General features: G+C 41.9%; 1 protein-coding gene across 2 annotated transcripts in view; it reads right to left on the reverse strand.

The window, feature by feature from the left end:
* Positions 1-23,781, reverse strand: part of SLC15A5 (solute carrier family 15 member 5) — a 115,515-nt gene that overhangs the window by 22,362 nt on the left and 69,372 nt on the right. For both annotated transcript variants that reach the window (XM_085886875.1, XM_085886874.1), the window contains exons 3-5: positions 20,564-20,733; positions 19,448-19,677; positions 18,398-18,581 (exon numbers count right to left, since the gene is read on the reverse strand). In XM_085886875.1, coding sequence (XP_085743001.1) covers positions 18,398-18,581; positions 19,448-19,677; positions 20,564-20,733 — 584 coding nt within the window. The remainder of the gene's footprint in view (positions 1-18,397; positions 18,582-19,447; positions 19,678-20,563; positions 20,734-23,781) is intronic.

Here is a 23,781-nt window from a genome sequence, read left to right on the forward strand (position 1 = left end):
AAACATGGGGATTTTATGGAATCAAAGCAATTATCTCTGCCACCGAAGGTGGACGGAGGTTATGTTTTCACCCCTGTCTGTGTGTCTGTGAACAGGATATCTCAAAACGTTGAGGTCCGATTCAGACGATACTTGGTGGACAGGTTGGGTGTATGACAAGGACGAAGATTTTCGATTTTGGCGAAGATCCGAATACGGATCCAGATACGAGAATTATTTCCTTTTTTTAAAAAAGTGATTCTTCACCAATGAGAGATGGGGCCAAAAACGATACATTTGGGGCAGGACATCTCACCAATTAGATTTTGGTTTTGGTGTGTGGATCCAGATTGAGACCATCAGTGGAATACAAAACGTAACCTGTTCAACCTGGTGGAGGTACATGCTCTACCGAGTGCCGTTGTAGTTTTACTGATGAAATAACCTGGTTCATCATAATCAAGGGTTGCGTAAAACGACACCCTCATCCAGGTACGTCCGTGATAACATTCTGTTTGGACTGAGAGGTTGCACTTTGCAGGTGTTCTGACACACAATGGAGCAATACGCAATAACCACGTGGCTGACCAATCGTGGTGTAAACTGTCAACCATATTGGTCATGGTACAGAATCAGTTTCAAAGTGAACTGGTAATTTAAAATGGAGAACAGTATTCAATACATGATGGGTTCTTCAACTCCACGAGTCAATGTTTGCTTCGACTCGAATGAAAACACGCCACCATTCCGGAGACAAAATGGCAATCTCTTTGAGGGTCTTGGCAACCCACATCTCACAAACATTATATTTACCCTCGCTGAAGAAGAGGGGATTGCCTTTGAGTCCGTTTGTTTGTTACTTGCAAAATCGAAGATTTTTCAAATATGTTGTTCAGTCGATTTTGTCAAGTATGTTGGTCGGTTCAGTTTGTTTGTTTGTTTGTTTGTGTGTAGTCTCGCTCTACAGGTCGCATTTCGAGTCGGAATGTCATGGAACTTCACCAATGGACTTATTGGCCACTAGAATAGAACCCTATAACTTTTGGCATGTCAAGGTCAAAGGTCAAGGTCAGGAAAAATTCCTGAAAATAGCGAAAATCCGTATCTTTTAGCATGGGCTGATTTTCAAAAATTCATGTCTCCGCCAAATCTTAACGGATTCCTTTCAAATTTGAAACACGGACGTAAGAGGGGAGTATCTTTGAGTGGATTAAAAATTGGTCACATCCGTTACGGATTACGGAGGTGACAGGTATTTTTATTTAACATGGTAAGTGCTATCTACGGTTTTTCATGGTAGTCATGATCACTTATGAATTTCGTCAAGTCCTTGCCCAATGGGCCATTTTTATTTTTGTCTGTCTGTCTGTCTGTTTTTATCGCGTGCAGGTCACAATTTTCAACCGATTCTCAGGAAACTTCACCACATGGTAGAGTTTGTCATAAGAAAGAAGTCTATTGTTTTTTTGAGGTCAAAAGATCAACATAGGCTCAAGGTCACCAACTAAGGTAGTATTTCTAACATCCTCAATTTTCATCCCATTGACTTGAAATTTGAAGAGTTGCTACATATTTGGTCATTGAATTCAACCATCAATTATTTTTGAGATCAAATTTGTTTTCTGGATCTTGCAAGTCTCGTGCTCTGCACGACGTCTTCTTATTCTTTGTTTGTTTGTCCGCACAGGACTTTCCTGTTGTCGGATTGAGACCAAATTTTCACCTTTGGTGCGACTACTCATGAGGAATGTTTTACTGGCGTCATAGGTCATGTGGTATGGCAGCCATGTTGGAAAAACAGAAAAACTTTAGACCTCCATCTCTGAACCTGTACCAAGGGAAAAATTGAAACTTGGCATGTAGCAAGTACTCCTCATGGGGAATGAGTGTGACATTTTATGATGTCAAAGGTGCCTTCGTTATGACGTCATAATTGCATATGTAGAACACTACATCTGATCAGAATGAAAAATTTTGAGGGCCATCTCGGAATAAAATGATCCAAAATTTTTTTTGATGATGTCATCAGTCACGTGATTAGGCACTCATTGTTTTTTTGTTTGTTTTTTTAACCTTCAAAAATCTTGTTCTCTGAATTGGCTGGATGGATCGAGGTGAAACTTTACACATATGATTGCCTATCCATGAGGAACAAAAGGGTCAGACATATGATGTCATTGGTTACATGGTTTGGCATCCATGTTGGATTTACCTGAAAACCTATAAAAATACACCACTCAAAAGAAGTGCTGGTGAGGGTCTGCAATCTCCAATTGCTCTTTTACTTCTTGTTCGTGAAATAAAATCCTCCTGGAGTAGATAATAGCTTATTATAACATCATACCTGGGCACACACATTACCTGTCTCATTTTGGTGACTCGGAATGGAAAGAAAACTTTGGAGGAACTTCACCGCATCTTTGTTGTGGACTGTGAGGGTTATTTAATGGATTTTCAGGATTCCACGGAAAGGATAGAATTGATGAAAAGAAAACTCCAGAGGCAGGAACTCGATGCTGAGTGAGTGTCCAGAGGAGTATGAGGAACCTCAGGCTCACATTGAACTCACTGCGGAATGGACAGCGGTCACACACAGTAGCACCCACATGACTCATCATTAGTAGTGACCTCAGGAACTCAGGCGAATAAGGTGACTCAAGACCAAGTCCAGGTCCCCACTAATAATATGGAACTTGAACACCTTTGGCCTGATCATTGGATCATTTTCACGACTGCCTGAAATGCAAACCGATGACATGATGCTCTCAGATTCAGCACCGGTTGGTCATTTTCATTATCTCCGCCACCGAAGGTGGAAGGACGTGATGTTTTCACCCATCTGTTTGTCTGTGAACAGGATATCTCAAAAATCTCGAATTCAGACTCATTATTTATATTTGTTTTGGATAGCCGACGCTCGTGGAAGAGGTCATACATTAAATGGATCAGGACGTAACAAGACAAAAGGAACAGAAGAGAGAAAGAGGAGAAAACTAATGGCAGTGTTGAAGGCCAAGATAGAAGGAGATGTGGACAAACAATGGGTGTGGGGAGGAGTGGAGGGCAGGAGAGGATGGATGGCATGGATAATATGGATACAGAAGGAAACCCCAAGAAGGGAAAACTTCAGAAGGAGAAGAGATTGGGGTAGGGGGTAGGGTCAGGGGAGGGGGGGCAGGTTGACGAGGAAAGAAAAGATCATGGCTTGTATTGGGGACAATCTGAGATCGTGGTGAACACCTGTATTGAAGACCTGGAGGGAAGAATGAGATTTAAGAGGATGTGGAAGTTGGTTCCACAGGCAGGAGAAAAGAGGAACAAATGAGTGGACGTGAGCAGTGATCCTGGATTTAAGTAGTTTCATCATTAGGAGGTTAATGTTGAACCGCGTGTGCCTTGCACAATCCTTGGGGAGGGGAGAGGGGAGCTGGGGGATCCGTTGATGTTGAGTAATCTGCTGATGTGAACTGGCGACCATGGTTGTGGATCCGTTGATGTTGAGTAATCTACTGATGTGGACTGGTGACCGTGGTTGTGGATCCAATGATGTTGAGTAATCTACTGATGTGGACTGGCAAATGTGGTTGTGGATCCATTGATGTTGAGTAATTTACTGATGTGGACTGGCGACCATGGTTGGGGATCCGTTGATGTTGAGTGATCTACTTATGTGGACTGGCGACCATGGTTGTGAATCCATTGATGTTGAGTAATCTACTAATGTGGACTGGCGACCATGGTTGGGGATCTGTTGATGTTGAGTAATCTATTGACGTGGACTGGCGACCGTGGTTGTGGATCCATTGATGTTGAGTAATCAACTGATGTGGACTGGCGACCATGGTTGGGGATCCGTTGCTGTTGAGTAATCTGATGATGTGGACTGGCGACCATGGTTGGGGATCCATTGATGTTGAGTAATCTACTGATGTGGACCTGCGACCGTGGTTGTGGATCCGTTGATGTTGAGTAATCTACTGATGTGGACTTGCGACCATGGTTGTGGATCCATTGATGTTGAATAATCTACTGATGTCGACTTGTGACCATGGTTGTGGATCCATAGATGTTGAGTAATCTGATGATGTGGACTGGCGACCATAGTTGGGGATACATTGATGTTGAGTAATCTACTGATGTGGACTGGCGAACATGGTTGTGGATCCATTGATGTTGAGTAATCCACTGATGTGGACTGGCGACTGTGGTTGTGGATTCGTTGATGTTGAGTAATCTGATGATGTGGACTGGCGACCATAGTTGGGGATACATTGATGTTGAGTAATCTACTGATGTGGACTGGCGACCGTGGTTGTGGATCCATTGATGTTAAGTAATCTCCTAATGTGGACTGGCGACCGTGGTTGTGGATCCGTTGATGTTGAGTAATCTACTGATGTGGACTGGCGACCATGGTTGTGGATCCGTTGATGTTGAGTAATCTCCTAATGTGGACTGGTGACCGTGGTTGTGGATCCATTGATGTTGAGTAATCTACTGATGTGGACCTGCGACCGTGGTTGTGAATCCATTGATGTCGAGTAATCTACTGATGTGGACTGGCGACTGTGGTTGTGGATCCGTTGATGTTGAGTAATCTACTGATGTGGACTTGCGACCATGGTTGTGGATCCATTGATGTTGAATAATCTACTGATGTCGACTTGTGACCATGGTTGTGGATCCATAGATGTTGAGTAATCTGATGATGTGGACTGGCAACCATAGTTGGGGATACATTGATGTTGAGTAATCTACTGATGTGGACTGGCGAACATGGTTGTGGATCCATTGATGTTGAGTAATCCACTGATGTGGACTGGCGACTGTGGTTGTGGATTCGTTGATGTTGAGTAATCTGATGATGTGGACTGGCGACCATGGTTGGGGATCCATTGATGTTGAGTAATCTACTGATGTGGACCTGCGACCGTGGTTGTGAATCCATTGATGTCGAGTAATCTACTGATGTGGACTGGCGACTGTGGTTGTGGATCCGTTGATGTTGAGTAATCTACTGATGTGGACTTGCGACCATGGTTGTGGATCCATTGATGTTGAATAATCTACTGATGTCGACTTGTGACCATGGTTGTGGATCCATAGATGTTGAGTAATCTGATGATGTGGACTGGCGACCATAGTTGGGGATACATTGATGTTGAGTAATCTACTGATGTGGACTGGCGAACATGGTTGTGGATCCATTGATGTTGAGTAATCCACTGATGTGGACTGGCGACTGTGGTTGTGGATTCGTTGATGTTGAGTAATCTGATGATGTGGACTGGCGACCATAGTTGGGGATACATTGATGTTGAGTAATCTACTGATGTGGACTGGCGACCGTGGTTGTGGATCCATTGATGTTAAGTAATCTCCTAATGTGGACTGGCGACCGTGGTTGTGGATCCGTTGATGTTGAGTAATCTACTGATGTGGACTGGCGACCATGGTTGTGGATCCGTTGATGTTGAGTAATCTCCTAATGTGGACTGGTGACCGTGGTTGTGGATCCATTGATGTTGAGTAATCTACTGATGTGGACCTGCGACCGTGGTTGTGAATCCATTGATGTCGAGTAATCTACTGATGTGGACTGGCGACTGTGGTTGTGGATCCGTTGATGTTGAGTAATCTACTGATGTGGACTTGCGACCATGGTTGTGGATCCATTGATGTTGAATAATCTACTGATGTCGACTTGTGACCATGGTTGTGGATCCATAGATGTTGAGTAATCTGATGATGTGGACTGGCAACCATAGTTGGGGATACATTGATGTTGAGTAATCTACTGATGTGGACTGGCGAACATGGTTGTGGATCCATTGATGTTGAGTAATCCACTGATGTGGACTGGCGACTGTGGTTGTGGATTCGTTGATGTTGAGTAATCTGATGATGTGGACTGGCGACCATAGTTGGGGATACATTGATGTTGAGTAATCTACTGATGTGGACTGGCGACCGTGGTTGTGGATCCATTGATGTTAAGTAATCTCCTAATGTGGACTGGCGACCGTGGTTGTGGATCCGTTGATGTTGAGTAATCTACTGATGTGGACTGGCGACCATGGTTGTGGATCCGTTGATGTTGAGTAATCTCCTAATGTGGACTGGTGACCGTGGTTGTGGATCCATTGATGTTGAGTAATCCACTGATGTGGACTGGCGACTGTGGTTGTGGATTCGTTGATGTTGAGTAATCTGATGATGTGGACTGGCGACCATGGTTGGGGATCCATTGATGTTGAGTAATCTACTGATGTGGACCTGCGACCGTGGTTGTGAATCCATTGATGTCGAGTAATCTACTGATGTGGACTTGCGACCATGGTTGTGGATCCATTGATGTTGAATAATCTACTGATGTCGACTTGTGACCATGGTTGTGGATCCATAGATGTTGAGTAATCTACTGATGTGGACTTGCGACCATGGTTGTGGATCCAATGATGTTGATTAATCTACTGACGTGGACCTGCAACCGTGGTTGTGAATCCATTGATGTGGACTGGCGACTGTGGTTGTGGATCCATTCATGTTGAGTAATCTCTCTGATGTGGACTTGCGACCATGGTTGTGAATCCATTGATGTTGAGTAATCTCTCTGATGTGGACTGGCGACTGTGGTTGTGGATTCGTTGATGTTGAGTAATCTACTGATGTGGACCTGTGATCATGGTTTTGGATCCATTGATGTCAAGTAATTTACTGACGTGGACTAGCGACCGTGGTTGTGGATTCGTTGATGTTGAGTAATCTACTGATGTGGACCTGTGACCATAGTTGTGGATCCATTGATGTCAAGTAATCTACTGATGTGGACGAGCGACCGTGGTTGTGGATTCGTTGATGTTGAGTAATCTACTGATGTGGACCTGCGACTGTGGTTGTGGATCCATTGATGTCAAGTAATCTACTGACGTGGACTAGCGACCATGGTTGTGGATCCATTGATGTTGAGTAATCTACTGATGTGGACTTGCGACCGTGGCTGTGGATCTATTGATGTTAAGTAATCTATGGACGTGGACTTGCGACCGTGGTTGTGGATCCATTGATGTTAAGTAATCTACTGACGTGGACTAGCGACCATGGTTGTGGATCTGCTGTTTGGAGGTTCTGAGTTGAAAAGATCGAATCCTCAATGAAAAACGGTGCCCAGCTGATGATCCGTACAGTTGGGAAATCAGTAAATTGCTTGTAAGTTGAGGTTATAACTTCAGATAAAATGTCTTTTGTAAGTACTTAACAGTAAATAATTTTCTGTGCTTGTGTGTATATATATTTGTGTGTTTGTATGTGTATATGTGTATGGCGTGTGGGAATTCCCAATACCCATGAGTCCAGATCCGACCCCTTTCTTTGTATATTTATTCCTGCACATGTACCAGTGCGATTGGGTGCAGAACATGTGCAGGAATGAATTAACAACTGCACGAAGGTGTGGAAACATCTTCAGATTCATCGATTTACTATCAATTAATGATGGGTTTGTATTTGATCAACTACAAGATGATAGATATCCAAAATAACTCGAATTAGAAAGTGAAAACCAAACTCACACTTCAGTTTATTTTTTGAACTACAAATCGATATCAATCATAATAAATTTCACACCAAATTATTGAATAAATGAGATGTTTTTCCATTCCACATTGTGTGAATACCTTTCATCGACAGCACTATTCCTAAGGACCTATTCCATGGTTCAGTTGCATATGAAAAAATTAGGACTGTGAGAGCAAAGATGCACAGCACTTAACTCATTAATAGATTAAACCAAGTAGTTAGACGATGACTAATACAGCACTTAACATACAAATAGATGAAAATAACCAATCAGACATTTACTAACATAGCACTGAAGTTATTAACAGATTAGAATAACAAGTCAGACATTTACTAACACAGCACTTAACTTATCAACAGATGAAAATAACCAGTCAGACATTTACTAACACAGCACAGAAGTTACCAACAGATTAGAATAACAAGTCAGACATTTACTAACACAGCACTTAACTTCTCAAGATAATAAAATAACTTGTCAGATGTTTACTAACACAGCACTGAACTAACCAACAGATTAAAACGAGTTAGATGTTTACTAATAGAGCACTGAACTTATCAATGGATGAAAATAACAAGTCAGACATTTACTAACACAGCACTTAACTTGTCAATAGATTAAAACGAGTTAGACGTTTGCGAATACAGCACTGAACTTATCAAAATATGAAAAGAATGAGTAGAGATATTTACTAACACAGCACTGAAGTTATAAAAATATTAAACCAACGAGTCAGATGTTTACCAATAGAGCATTTAACTTATCAACGGATTAAACCAAATAGTGAGACATTTACGAACACAGCACTGAAGTTATCATTCGATTAAAACCACCATATCAGATGTTTACTAATACAGCAGTGAATTTATGAATAGATTAAACAAATACTCAGATGTTTACCAATACAGTATATACCTTATCAACAGATTAAACCAACCAGTCAGATGTTTACCAATACAGCATTTGAACTTATCAATAGATTAAACCAAATAGCCAGATGTTCACTAATACAGCATTTAACCAATCACCAGATTAAACCAAATAGTCAGACGTTTACTAACACAGCACTGAACTTATCAATAGATTAGAATAACAAGTTAGGCATTTACTAACACAGCACTGAACTTATCGATGGATTAAAATAACGAGCCAGGTGTTTACTAACAGAGCACTGAACTTATGAATAGACTAAAATAACTAGCCAAGTGTTTACTAACACAGCACTAATCTTATCAAGAGATTAAAATAACTCGCCAGGTGATTACTAACACAGCACTAAACTTATCAATATATTAAAATAACTAGCCAGGTGTTTAATAACACAGCACTAAACTTATCGACAGATTAAAATAACAAGCCAGGTATTTAATAACACAGCACTAAACTTATCAACAGATTAAAATAACTAGCCAGGTATTTACTAACACAGCACAAAACTTTCAATAGATTAAAATAACGTGTTAGAGGTTTATTAACACAGGGGAGTTTCAGGAAGCAGATGAAGACAAGTTTATTTTTTAAGATCATAAAACGACTCCAAATAGAATTAGTGAAATATAATATAAATAATAAAAATATAATTAACGAGATATTTATATAAATACATGATTAGAAAACTAAACATGGAAACCATTTAAAACCATTTCAGTGGTTGCGAGGAGACAAGCAAGCAGGTTAAAAAAAAAAACCTTTATAAACCGTTTGACCATTTGAACAAGAGTTTGATTCAGAGGTGAGTGGGGTGGTCGTGCTGGTTGGTGGACACATTATAGTTCAGGTTCAGTAACATGTGTATGATTTAATATATTCTCATATAATAGAACGTGTGATGGGAGATGTAACTTCGTGATAATATATTAAATCATCCAACGAGTAAAATTTGATGAGTGATGTTTCACTGATAGGTTGACTGCATGGAGGCAAACTGAGGTTATGGTTAGTGATGTTTCAATGATGGGTTGACTGCATGGAGGCAACTGAGGTTATGGTTACTGATATTTCACTGATGGGTTGACTGCATGGATGCAACTGAGGTTATGGATCTATTGATGCAGGTAATCTACTGACGTGATTGTATGACGAGGTTATGGATCTACTGACGTAGGTAATCTACTGATGTGGATCAATGACGAGGTTATGGATCTAGTAATGTAGTTAAACTACTGATGTGGACCACTGACGAGGTTGTGGATCTACTGATGCAGGTAATCTACTGATGTGGATCAATGACCAAGGTTATGGGTCTTCTGATGCAGGTAATCTACTGATGTGGATCAATGACCAAGGTTATGGATCTACTGATGCAGGTAATCTACTGATGTGGATCAATGACCAAGGTTATGGATCCACTGATGTAGGTAATCTACTGATGTGGATCAATGACGAGGTTGTGGATCTACTGATGTCGGTAATCTACTGATGTGGATCAATGACGAGGTTGTGGATCCACTGTTTGGAGAGGTTCTAGGCTGAAAGGATATAAACTTCGAGGAACAACGGTGCCCAGCTGATGATCCATGTGCTCAGAAAACCATAAATTTGTTTTCAGATTAAGGTTCTTACTTTAGGTAAGGGAACGATGTTTTGAGGTTTACATCATTTACAGCAATCCTTTAAATTGGTTCGCGGGCACCAGCAGTGACCACTATATTCGTTGTGTCTGTGCGTCTGTCTGTCTGTCTGTCCAGAGCACAACTTCGTGGGATGTGATCCGATTTGGATGAAACTTGAATATGATGTTGATATCAATGCCTAGTTTTGGCTTCCTGCCGATGGGCGTCCCACACCCACTTGTAATTTTTGTTTTTTTTCATTTTTTTCTCGATTTTTTATCGAAATTCCCACTCGAGAAATTGTGCGTATTTGCCATATGTACAACATGTAAAAATTCAGTTTGATTCGGTCAATTTTGAGGGAGAAAATAGGTTTTGAAGAAATGGGCAGTGACAGATAGTAGGGTAGCAGCTAAGATTGAGAACAAGTCTGAAGACGACGATGGTTCACGAGCGGTATTTGACGATGTAGGTTGTTTCAGAAGTCAAGGATGAGGCAATGTGATAATTTTTGACCAAGCTTTAAAAATGATCAACATTATGTGGTACGGGTGACAGGTTATTAGCTGTAAAATGTCGAAAACCCGCTTTCGTTCCACAACTTTCAAAATTTGACCTTTGCATAACCTTTAGAGGTCACAAAACAATGTTGTGGACATTTAAAATAAGGAAACAGGATACGTGCTATAGCTTATTGGAGTTAGTTCGTTGAAGGTCAAAAACCCAGTTCGATTCTCACAACTTTGAAAATTTGACCTTTGTGGCCTTTAAAGGTCAAAGGTCAAGGATTATGACCTTTGGTGCAAAACTTCCTCTGGAAAATGCCAGGAACAATATAACGTCATATAGGCTATATGGCATCCCTCAGACCGGCAAGCAGCAGCTTCTTCGCTCACTGCAGATCTGGATAAAATCACAAACTGGTCCAACACGTGGAACATGTCTTTCAATCCAGACAAATCTCACACTCTCACTATGTCTCTTCGAAAGGACCGTTTACAAAACCCCCCCATCCACTTTCTCAACAATCCTCTGGAAGAAGTCTTTTCTTTCAAGCTTCTGGGTCTCACTATCTGCCATGACCTTTCCTGGGAAAGTCACATTTCCAACCTTGCCTCAAAAGCCAGTCGCCGACTGGGAATCCTCCGTCGTGCAAAGTCCTTCCTTGGCCCTCTTGAGCTCCTGACCACTTACAAAGCTTTTGTCCGTAGCCTGATGGAGTACTGCTCTCCCCTCTGGGCTGGTGCTCCTGCCTCCCACCTTTCTCGACTTCACGCTGTCGAAACCAGGGCTTTTAAGATCATTGGCATCTCCCGCAATGAAGCTGAGTCTTTGGGCCTCTCACTCAATCACCGCAGGTTGGTCGGTGGTCTTTCTGTCTTCTACCGACTCCTCTCCAGCCTTGCCCCCCCTGCTCTCTCTGTGATTTGTCCCAACCACATTTCCACAGGGCGCTCAAGGTCCGCCAACAACCCCTTCTGGTAAAACTACCAAAATCACGAATCACTGCTCATCTTCACTCTTTCATTCCTCTTTTTTCCCGCCTTTGGAATAAACTTCCTCACTCTATTCTTTCCCATTCTTCCCTCCAGGCTTTCAAAACAGCTGTTCACCACCACCTCTTATCTTCCCCCATCCAAATCCTCGATCTTTTCTACCCCCGATAATCCACCCAAGCCCACTTCCTTCAATTCTCCTGCTTTCCTTCCTGAAAGTCCCTTTAATGTCCATCTTCCCCTCGCCATGTTCCCCGTCCCATCCCCATCCCTCTCCCTTCCACAGTTCACCTGTGTCTGTTCCCCAATGTTTTGTCCCTTCCACTCCCGCCCCTCTTGTCTCATGCCTCCTTGCTGTGAGTTGTGTGTTAGCTCTCATACGAGCCTCGACCAAGGTATACAAAAAAAAAAAAAAAAAAAAAAAAAAAAAAAAAAAAAGGCATTTCGCAATCCTCGGATTATCCATACTTTGATGATATCAGCGTAAAAACAAACTTGAAGGGGGCACCACAGGCAAGGTATTTGAGATAGAGCAAAATGGTTTCAAGACTTTAGGTGGGGAATGACCTCAAGATTATGCATAAAAATAGTCATCCTCGGTCTCAAAGTTTGGGCGGTCATATGATTTTTATATCAAAATTCGCAATTTTCTAAGTTTTTGACCTTGTGACCTGGACCTTGGGATGAAAATGAAAAATCGGGCGACAAGTTTTAGATAATTCATTTTGCTATTCAAATACCAAAGAACCCATTCCATTCAGTCAATTCCCCAGGAGAAGATAGATTTTTAATCCGACTACCCCCTAAAAATGGCTATTCTTTGGGCGTGGCTCTGCCCACAATGGGCGTAGCCACGCCCTCATCCAGGAAAACACAACCAGACATTGATATCGAACACATAACCAAGTTTCATAAAGATCGGATCAAAGTCCACGGAGTTATGCTCTGGACAGTCAGACACACAGACAGATAGACAGACACACAGACAGATAGACAGATAGACAGATAGATAGACAGACAGACACACAGAAATAATGAATATAGTGGTCACTCTGGCTGGCGCTCATGAACCAAAAATCAGGAACCAAAACAGCCAATTCAGGAATAGTCAGAACAAGATTTCTTTGAAGAAAATGCGCGAAGTGGCGTGTGAGATTGAAAGCATGTCAAAATTCTGTGGAGTCACGTTGAAGTTCTTCGATCCAGAAACACGTGCAACCAACAGCACTCAATTGTATTTATCGTGCAGCATAGTTCAATAATGCCCGCGAACCATCGTCGCCTCCCGACTTGTTACATTATATTTCAGGAGTAGCTCGAACTCGAATTCAAAAAGTGAAAACCAAACTCACACTTCAGTTTCTTTTTTTAATTACAAATCGATATCAATAATAATAAATTTCACACCAAATTATTGAATAAATGAGATGTTTTTCCATTCCACATTGTGTGAATACCTTTCATCGACAGCACTATTCCTAAGGACCTATTCCATGGTTCAGTTGGAGGTGAAATAATTAGGACCGTGAGAGCAAAGATGCACAGCACTGACTAATCAATACATTAAATCAACGAGTCAGATGTTTACTAAAACAGCACTTAACTAATAAATAGATTAAAGCAAGTAGTCTGACGTTTACTAATACAGCACTAAACTTATCAGTGGATTGAACCAATTTGTAAGATGTTTACTAACACAGCACTTAACTTATCAACAGATTAAAACAACTAGTTAGACATTAACGAACACAGCACTGAAGTTATCAACAGATAAAAATAACAAGTCAGATGTTTACCAACACAGCACTGAACTTATCAATGGATTAAAATAACAAGTCAGACATTTACGAACACAGCACTTAACTTGTCAATCGATTAAAACGAGTTCGACGTTTACGAATACAGCACTGAACTTATCAAAAGATGAAAAGAACTCGTCAGACGTTTACTAACACAGCACTGAACCTATCAACAGATTAAAACCAACCAGTCAGATGTTTACTAATACAGCACTGAACCTATCAACAGATTAAAACAAATAGTAAGACATTTACTAACACAGCACTGAACTGAACAATAGATAAGAATAACAAGTTAGACATTTACTCATACAACACTGAAGTCATCAATAGATTAAACCAAATACTCAGATATTTGCAAGTACAGCATTTAACTTATCACCAGATTAAACCAAGTAGTCAGATGTTTACTAACACAGCACTGAACTTAACAATAGATGAGAATGACAAGTTACACATTCACTAACACAGAACTGAAGTTATCAAAAGATAAAAGCAAATACTGAGATGTTTACCAATACAGCATATAACTTTTCAACAGATTAAACCAAATAGTCAGATGTTTACTAACACAGCACTGAACTTATCAAGAGATGAGAATAACAAGTTAGACATTGACGAACACAGCACTGAAGTGATCAATAGATTAAACCAACAAGTCAGTTGTTGCCAAATACAGCATTTAACTTACTTCTCGTGTCCACAAAAACAGCAGTTGCAGTACACATGGCGAGATGTGGTTCGGCCCAAGCTGAGCACATTGCTGACCCTTATAATTAAACTCTGCCAAATCCGATGCTGTGCAGGGCTGTTCCAGCAGGGGGCATGTCAGGAGATGCTGCATGGTTTGTGGTTCAGTGCCGCAGTCACACACAGCGTCCCTGTCATTTAAGCATCCACATTTGGAGAGAGTGACTTTTGTTCGTCCAACACCAGATCTTAGTCTGTTGAGGGATTTCCACATTGCATAGCTTGAATCTGCTCCAGGGGGGAGTGCCTCACTCACATTTAGCTCCATTGTTGTTGTTAATGGAAGGTTGCTTAGTCTTTCTTCCCATTGAATAACTCTTTCCCTGCTTGTGCTTGATGTTTCAAGGGGGGTGACATACCTTAGGAAGCTCTTTCAAGACTTCAGACGGCTTTGGGCTGGCATATGGCCAAAGAGAGGATGTCTTTCATCTGTAGCCTGTTGTTGACGCTCTTTCTTACTTGCTGCACTTCGTCCTATCTCTGGTGGGGCTATGCCTGCCAGGATATACAGATGGTCCATAGGTGTTGGTTTAAGGCAGCCTGTAATGAGGCGGCAGCTAACATTGAGAACGGGATCGAGCTTATTTGCATGGGTAGCTCATTCCCATACAGGGCAGGCATATTCAGCCATTGAGTAGCAGAGAGCTCGTGCAGTTGACTTCAATGTCTGTGGGCGAGCACCCCAAGTTGAGCCAGTGAGCTTACTGATGATGTTGTTCCTCACACTCACTTTACTTTGCACTTGGTCTTCTCAATGTGAGTCTTAAAAGAGAGACATCTATCTTGGGTTACCCTTAGGTAGATTGGGTATTCACAGTGTTCAAGAGGGATTCCTGACCAGTCGACCTGCAGTTGGCGCTTGGCTTCGCGATTTTGCAGGTGGAAGGCACACACCTGTGTCTTGGATGGATTTGCACAGAGGTGGTTCTCTTCGTAGTAGGATGTTTACTCTGCAAGAGCGTTGGAAACAACCATCTCTCTCTTCAACAACCATCTCTCTCTCCAACAACCATCCACCCAAGCCCACTTCCTTCATTTCTCCTGCTTTCCTTCCTGAAAGTCCCTGAAATGTCCATCTTCTCTTCGCCATGTTCCCCGTCCCATCCCCATCCCTCTCCCTTCCACAGTTCACCTAATGTGTCTGTTCCTCACTGTTTTGTCCCTTCCACTCCCGCCCCTCTTGTCTCATGCCTCCTTGCTGTGAGTTGTGTGTTTGCTCTCATACGAGCCTCGACCAAGGTATACAAAAAAAAAAAAAAAAAACTTTGAAATCGGCATCTTGTGCACCTATGCCAAGGTCGTCTGCATAGATGAAACGGCGGGTGTCTACACTGTTTGGTTGGTCGTTGGTGTAGATGTTAAAGAAGAGTGGTGCGAGCACACTCCCCTGTGGGAGGCCATTCTTGAGTCCTCACCATCTGCTTTTCTTACCTCCTAGTTCAACAAAGAAGTGTCTGTTCTCGAGAATGCTTTCAATCAACTCTGTCAGGCGAGTGTCTTTTGTGGTCTCCAGGATCTTGCGAGGAAGACGTCTGTGGTTGACTGTATCATAGACAGCTGAGAGGTTGACAAACCCTACACCAGTTACCATCCCTTCCTCATAACCATCTTCGATGGACTGGGTAAGGTTGAGTACTTGGCGAGTTGTGGACTTGCCGGGACGGGAACCTGCTTGTTCAGGGATGAGGCGTCCAGCGACAGCAGAACCAATTTTGTTAAGGATCAGGCGTTCGAAAAGCTTATAGGTGTGACTCAGGAGTGAGATTGGTTGGAAATTCTTAGGAGCGGATGGGTCTTTCCCAGGTTTCAGCAGTACTATAATGTGGGCTTTCTTCCAGATCTTAGGGAGCTTGTGTGTTACTAAGCATTCGTAAAAGAGCTGTAGAAGCCACTTCTTTGCTTCATGACCAAAGAGCTTAATCTGCTCAGTTGCAATCTTATCCAGCCCTGTTGCCTTTCCCGGTTTGAGGGTAGAGATTCCTGCTTCCAGCTCTCCCATAGTAACATAGTAACTTCCAGCATTTAACTTATCAACAGATTAAACCAAATAGTCAGATGTTTACGAACACAGCAATGAACTTATCAATAGATGAGAATAACAAGTTAGACATTCACTAACACAGCACTGAACTTATCAATAGATTATAAAAACAAATTAGACATTCACTAACACAGCACTGAACTTATCAATAGATTACAACAACAAATTAGACATTCACTAACACAGCACTGAACTTATCAAGAGATTACAATAACAAATTAGACATTCACTAACACAGCACTGAACTTATCAATAGACGAGAATAACAAGTTAGACATTCACTAACACAGCACTGAACTTATCAATAGATTATAATAACAAATTAGACATTCACTAACACAGCACTGAACCTATCAGTAGATTAAACCAAATACCTAAATGTTTACTAATGCAGCACATAACTTTTCAACAGATTCAACCAAATAGTCAGACATTTACCAACACAGCACTGAACTTATCAATAGATCAGAATAATAAGTTAGACATTTAATTACACAGCACTGAACTTATCAGATTAGAATAACTCACCAGGTGTTTACCAACACAGCACTGAACTTATCAATAGATTAAAATAACTAGCCAGGTGTTTACTGACAAACACTAAACTTATCAAGAGATTAAAATAACTAGCCAGGTATTTACAAACACAGCACGAAACTTATCAATAGATTAAAATAACGTGTCAGACGTTTATTAACACAGGGGAGTGTCAGGAAGCAGATTAAGACAAGTTTATTTTTTAAGATCATAAAACGACTCCAAATAAAAGTAGTGAAATGTAATATAAATAATAAAAATATTATTAACGAGATATTTATATAAATACATGATTAAAAAACTAAACATGTAAACCATTTAAAACCATTTCAGCGGTTGCTCGGAGACAAGCAAGCAGGTTAAAAAAACGTTTGTAATCCGTTTGACCATTTGAACAAGAGTTTGATTCAGAGGTGAGTGGCGTGGTCGTGCTGGTTGGTGGACATGTGATAGTTAAGGTTCAGTAACATGTGTATGATTTAATATATTATCAGATAATAGAACGTGTGATGGGAGATGTAACTAAGTGATAATATATTAACTAAGTGATAATATATTAACTAAGTGATAATATATCCAACGATTAAAATCTGATGAGTGATGTTTCACTGATGGTTGACTGACTGCATGGACGCAACTGAGGTTATGGATCTATTGATGTCGGTAATCTACTGATGTGGATCCATGACCAAGGTTGTGGATCTACTGATGTCGGTAATCTACTGATGTGGATCAATGGCGAGGTTATGGATCTACTGATGTGGATCAATGGCGAGGTTATGGATCTACTGACATACTGTAGGTAATCTACTGATGTGGATCAATGGCGAGGTTATGAATCTACTGACATACTGTAGGTAATCTACTGATGTGGATCAATGACCAAGGTTGTGGATCTGTGAAGGAAAAAAAAACGCTTAACCGATCAATGCAAAATTTAACTAATTGACCGATATGGTTTGATAAAGATGAGTGATCGGTCATGTGATCTGGCAGCCATATTGCATCAAAGAAAAAAAAAACCTAAACAAACAAAAGAGTTGGCTTGCACAAAAACCTTCTCAAGAGTGTGCGGGGTATGTATTCTCTGATTACCACCTCGTTTGAGAGAAGAAATGCATTGAAACCTGGTGGTTGTACATCACCCATGATGCATGAGAATGTTCTCCCAAGTTGGGACGGCCACCGACACCTTGAAATTATTGCCTCTCCCACCTTCCTTTGCTACTCTTGGAGGAAAGGAGTGTTTTCTCATTAAAATGTATGAAATTCAATGAAATATTTGTAGTTTACAACACATCCACTCAAAATGTGCACGTAACAATATAACTCATCAACTAATTGACCCCTTAACCTTCTTAAGAGTCCATTTTCATTATGTTACTACATGTTATTACCACTTGTGTAAAATGTTTTATCGGGTGAATCTTTTATAAATCCATGATCTGCTTCCTGGGTTGTAGAAATGCAGACAGTTTTTAATGTGGTTTGGAATGAAACCCTGAATACACTATACCTGCCCCAACCCCCACCCCCCCCCCCCGAGTTTTCATGAGAGCCCCAACAACCAGTTAATGTTATAAAAGCATTCTGAGCTTAAGAATGTTCACTCTACCAAAGCACAATTACAGTTCACAAGAAGTGAATAACAAAATCAGACTTACCCATACGAGTGGTTGGAGAGAATGGGATGTGGCACATTGAAAGGATTGGTTTCACAATGAGCAACATCAAGGGCAGCAGCACTGTGGGAAACTGTGCGGCTGCACTGAGGGCAGCAATTGGCAACAGGAATCCATCAACGTGGAGGTTTGAGTTCATCGCCTGGATGTAATAGGCTGAAGGAATCTGGAAATATCCACCGCCTCCTCAATCTTCATGAATATCTCCAAATTATACATGGATGTGGTGTGTGTGTGTGTGTGTGTGTGTGTGTGTGTGTGTGTGTGTGTGTGTGTGTGTGTGTGTGTGTGTGTGTGTGTGTGTCAGATACTTTGTGTCTATCAATTACGGACGTCTATTCATTAATCACGCACAATTGGAATGTACCTTTTGACACTTGAGACTGCTGAGACCAAAAGTCCCCGAGGACCCATCAGTCTCTAAAAGTCCTGAGGACCTGAAAGTTCCCGAGGATCCAAAAGACCCAAAGACCCCTTAGACTCTGTAGATCCTGCAGACCCTTTAAGACTCGACGATACCACAAAAAAATACTCCGTCATGTAGTAGTTTCCATGTTTTAAATGCGTGCCATGTTCATGTACATAAGAGCAGCTTAATCTGTCCTCATCCCAAGGCATGGCATTCTAATTACAAAATATACAACAACAACAATGATAACACTGCAACAAAGCATATATTAATGAACACTCATAATATTTACAACAATAATAAGAATAGTAGTATCATATGGCAATAATAATAACGAACATATAATCCCCATGCTGGCCCCGAGCACATCTGGGCTTCAGTGAAAGGAAAGCTGATGCTGAAGTTGTACAGCAGGTGGATATGCAGCAAGGCTGTGAAAAATCAATGAAAATTTGGTCCATCGGACCGACGGGCCCACTAGTCTCCAAAAAGTGATCATCATCTCCACCACAACTTCTACTCAATTGACTCTTGCTTCAAATAAAATTCCATCACCACATTCTCATCCTCCTTATTGACTAAATAAGCCAGGCACGGATTTGCGGCTTACAATGCATCCACACCTGGTAGAAGCAGATCCAGAGCAAGATCTGGATGCAAAAGAGAGGAGTCAGACGCAGAACATGCAGCGTTCCATCCACTTGCCCGTCTGAGTAAAACCCTCCACAACTCGCTCGAGCTCTGTCCATCCAGGATGCCCAATTCCCTGGCCAAGCACTACCATCCCAGCGTTCAGTGCAGGCTCTACGTGACGCGCTCAGCACCACACTGCAGCACTCCCACACTGAAGCACCTGAGAATCATGAAACAACAGTGGTGATACAATTGGAAGTATGATAATTTTCATCAAAGCAGCAGTCTTCAATGGTATTATCCCCACGAGCACATAATCACTGGAACCTCAATTGGCAAGAACATGGTCGTTCGACAAGGGTACGGCTCATAACCTGACATCTCAAAAGGAAAGCTGCCCTGAGAATGAAAGCCATACCAGTGAAGTAAAGCAGTAAAGTTTACAACCTCAACCATGTTTTTTTGTGTACAGTCAAGGCTCATGGAAGAGCGAGAGCAATTAATGAATCAGGATGAGGAAAACAAAAAGGAACAGTGGAGAGAGGGAGGAGGGGGGGGCACCAACAGCAGGATCAAAGGACAAAATAGAGGGAGACTTGAAAAGTAATCGGTGTGGGGAGGAATGAGGGGTATGGTAGGACACATGTGGTGGACAGGATGGATAAAGAAGCAAACTCTTCGGAAGGAAAAAGTGGAAATTTTGAAGGAGGTGGGGAACTTGGGGGTGGGAGGGGGGGCATAGCAGGGAAAGAACAGAGGGTGCAAGACCAAAAGGGAAAGAACAGAGGTGCAAAGGTGCAAGGGAAAGAACAGAGGGTGCAAGGTGGGAGAAGGCAGTGACCACTGACCTTCCATAGACTCAGCTTCATCCTCATTTAGGATTCCAAAAATGTTTACTATCCTCATCATCTTCATCATCTGTTGCGACCTTTGAAGGAGGCCAATATTTGCTGCAACCTCATTGGGCCGCCAGCTCAACAAACGATTGTCATAATGATATCCACTAAACATTGTGTCGGGACATTCCGCAGTTTTATGCGAACACTTCACATTGGCCAGACACACTATCTCCCCCCCCCCGCCCCCCTACACCCACACACACACACCTTTGCTTGGCTGCCTCAGTTGCCTGCTGTGAGCCAGGAAGCAAGCAGCAAAGGTGAGGAGCAGCGAGAAGCAGGGAATGAGGAAGCCGAGGAAATGAGCCACAGAGCGTTGCATGTTCGCGATGCACAGGAATGCACATGCTGAACCCAGAGCAAGCAGGCCATGGAACCTGGATCAAGGGGGATAAAGGAACAGAACAATTACTATAGGATTAAATCAACATAATCAGCAGGGGTGAAATAAAAGGGGTTATGGAGGGGTTGGGGGAGTGCATAGTTTAGAGGTGCATGCATACAGGACAAATTTTCGTTTATAGTGGGTTTCTAATAATTTACAAGCAAAATGACACACACACACACACACACACACACACACACACACACACACACACACACACACACACACACACACACACACACACACACACACACACACACACACACACAATTCTGGGTGCGCTTTTGATAATCACAGTGTGACGTACCTGTAATCGTTCATCACCATTCCAAGCCTCAGGAATCCTCTTTTTAAAAAGGATTATATAAATAGATTCTTGATAAATGATTTATACAGAGGTATAGGCTCAGGGAGGAGCTCAATGACAAAGGACACCGTTTTATGTACGTTTGGGGGAAAAGGGGACCAGACAGTCAAAAACACACAAACAATTAGGGGAACGAGTGGATAAGTGACAGGTCGGTGAGCTATCACCAGCACCATGACCAAGTTCCAAATTCCTGCCAGAAACTTAGTCAAACGTCAAGGAACAGAACAGGTTAGGACCAGTGTGGGACCGTTGAGGAATAGCACTGGGAGAGTGGTTGGTGATGAAAGTAAGATGGCAGGCTTATTAAACAGGTATTTTGCTTTAACTTTTACACAATAACAGTCAGGAGAATTGCCAATAACTGAGAGTATCTATCGAGGAGGTGAGGAAGGGCTTTTACAGAAGATCCAGGTTGGAGTGGAGGAAGTAAAGGAACAGCTAGGTATTCTAAGGGTAGATAAGACTCCGATCCGAGTCCAGATAATATGCACCCGAGAGTATTGATGGAGGTGGCTGAGCAGGTAAGCGAGATGTGAACGGATATTTTCAATAGTTCCCTGGAGTCAGGACAGGTACCGGAGGATTGGAAAGTAGCAAATGTAACAACATTATTGAAGAAATGATCCAGAGAAGAATTGGGAAACTATAGACCTGTTAGTTTGACTTCAGTTGTGGGGATGGTGTTGGAGACATTAACTAGGGACCAGATGAGGAACCATTTAAACAAATACAAACTAATTAAAGGTAGTCAGTATGGGTTTACCAAAGGTAGTTCCTGTTTAACAGATCTTTTAGAGTTCTATGAAGCAGTGTTTGATCGGGTGGATGAGGGAAAGGCAGTGAACAAAGTATATATATATGCCTGGTGTTGGCTTAATGATTAGGGTGGTAGGCTTGGGATCTGAGGATCCTGAGTTCAAATCCTGCTCTTCTGTTGAATGAATACAAGGTGGGGTTGACTCTGCCTGTCATCCTTCCGAGGTCGGCTTAATGAGTGCCAACTTTCTGGTATCCTGTGTCGAAGTGGCGACCCATCCAGGATTGCTCCCAATAGCCAAGGAGACTGCTTAGGCAGGCAGCACCAACGCTCTGCACAGAGTATGGTCCCAACGGATGGATAGTATATCTCGATGTTAGGAAATCATTTGATAAAGGAAAGTTGGGTTGAACTTGGCATTTTCGCTCAATATTTCGAAGTACCCTCAAAACGTGACCGTGGTTGATTGGCATCACACTCCATTTCCATGTTTCATACTTTCACATTGGTAATTTGTGGGGTCATGATAGCAGCAATACAGACAAATGAGGAACCAAATGAAAACTTAGATTCTGCTGGTTCTTGTATAAATCAATATTATTATATTTCAGAAATGTTTCATATGAGTTATTGGACGACGCATGCCCATACCCCACGTACATATCTGGCACATCACCAAAATGATCAGATTTCTACATTTACTTTTGCTTAAAGTGCAGATGTGAGACTTTATTCGTCCAAGTCAAATATTAAAATAAACTGTGTCCATAAACTCAGGACTCATGTTTGAAATACAACTATTATTCTACGACATAAACTGACTCCATTATGGGAGTTCCAAACCACGGATTGTTGCGCTGAATAATTTTTAGGTACATTTGTGAGTTTTAAGGGCAGGGATTTTTGTATACAGTGTCAGGATGTTATTGTGATCATGGTTGATGGTTGTCCTCATCATTCAACTTATTCCTTCCTCCTGCATGATAATGAATACCTTCACCATGTTCAGATGTGCATCGATTCTGAATGGTTAAAAAAAAAAAAAATTCTGTATTGCAGATCCAAGTCATGGAGTAGAGCTGGCCATTAAAGAGAAAATGTGGTGATAACATGATATTGAAGAGGAGACGAGAGGACAGGCCAATATTGAAAATAAACCATGAGGATACCCCACCAAGGAAGAGAAGACGAGAGGACAGGCCAATATTGAAAATAAACCGTGACGATACCCCACCAAGGAAGAGGAGATGAGAGGACAGGCAAATATTGAAAATAAACCATGAGGATACCCCACCAAGGAAGAGGAGACGAGAGGACAGGCCAATATTGAAAATAAACCATGAGGATACCCCATCAAGGAAGAGGAGACGAGAGGATAGGCCAATATTGAAAATAAATCGTGAGGATACCCACATCAAGGAAGAGGAGACGAGAGGACAGGCCAATATTGAAAATAAACCGTGACGATACCCCACCAAGGAAGAGGAGACGAGAGGACCGGCAAATATTGAAAATATACCATGAGGATACCCCATCAAGGAAGAGGAGACGAGAGGATAGGCCAATATTGAAAATAAACCATGAGGATACTCCACCAAGGAAGAGGAGACGAGAGGATAGGCCAATATTGAAAATAAACCTTGAGGATACTCCACCAAGGAAGAGGAGACGAAAGGACAGGCCAATATTGAAAATAAACCGTGAGGATACCCCACCAAGGAAGAGGAGACCAGAGGACAGGCCAATATTGAAAATAAACCGTGAGGATACCCCACCAAGGAAGAGGAGATGAGAGGACAGGCCAATATTGAAAATAAACCTTGAGGATACCCCACCAAGGAAGAGGAGACGAGAGGACAGGCCAATATTGAATATAAACCATGAGGAGACCCCATCAAGGAAGAGCCGATGAG

The sequence above is a fragment of the Eptatretus burgeri genome, chromosome 6 (genome assembly GCF_056783735.1).
Source record: "Eptatretus burgeri isolate ZD-2024b chromosome 6, Ebu_testis_v1, whole genome shotgun sequence".
Classification (NCBI taxonomy): domain Eukaryota; kingdom Metazoa; phylum Chordata; class Myxini; order Myxiniformes; family Myxinidae; genus Eptatretus; species Eptatretus burgeri.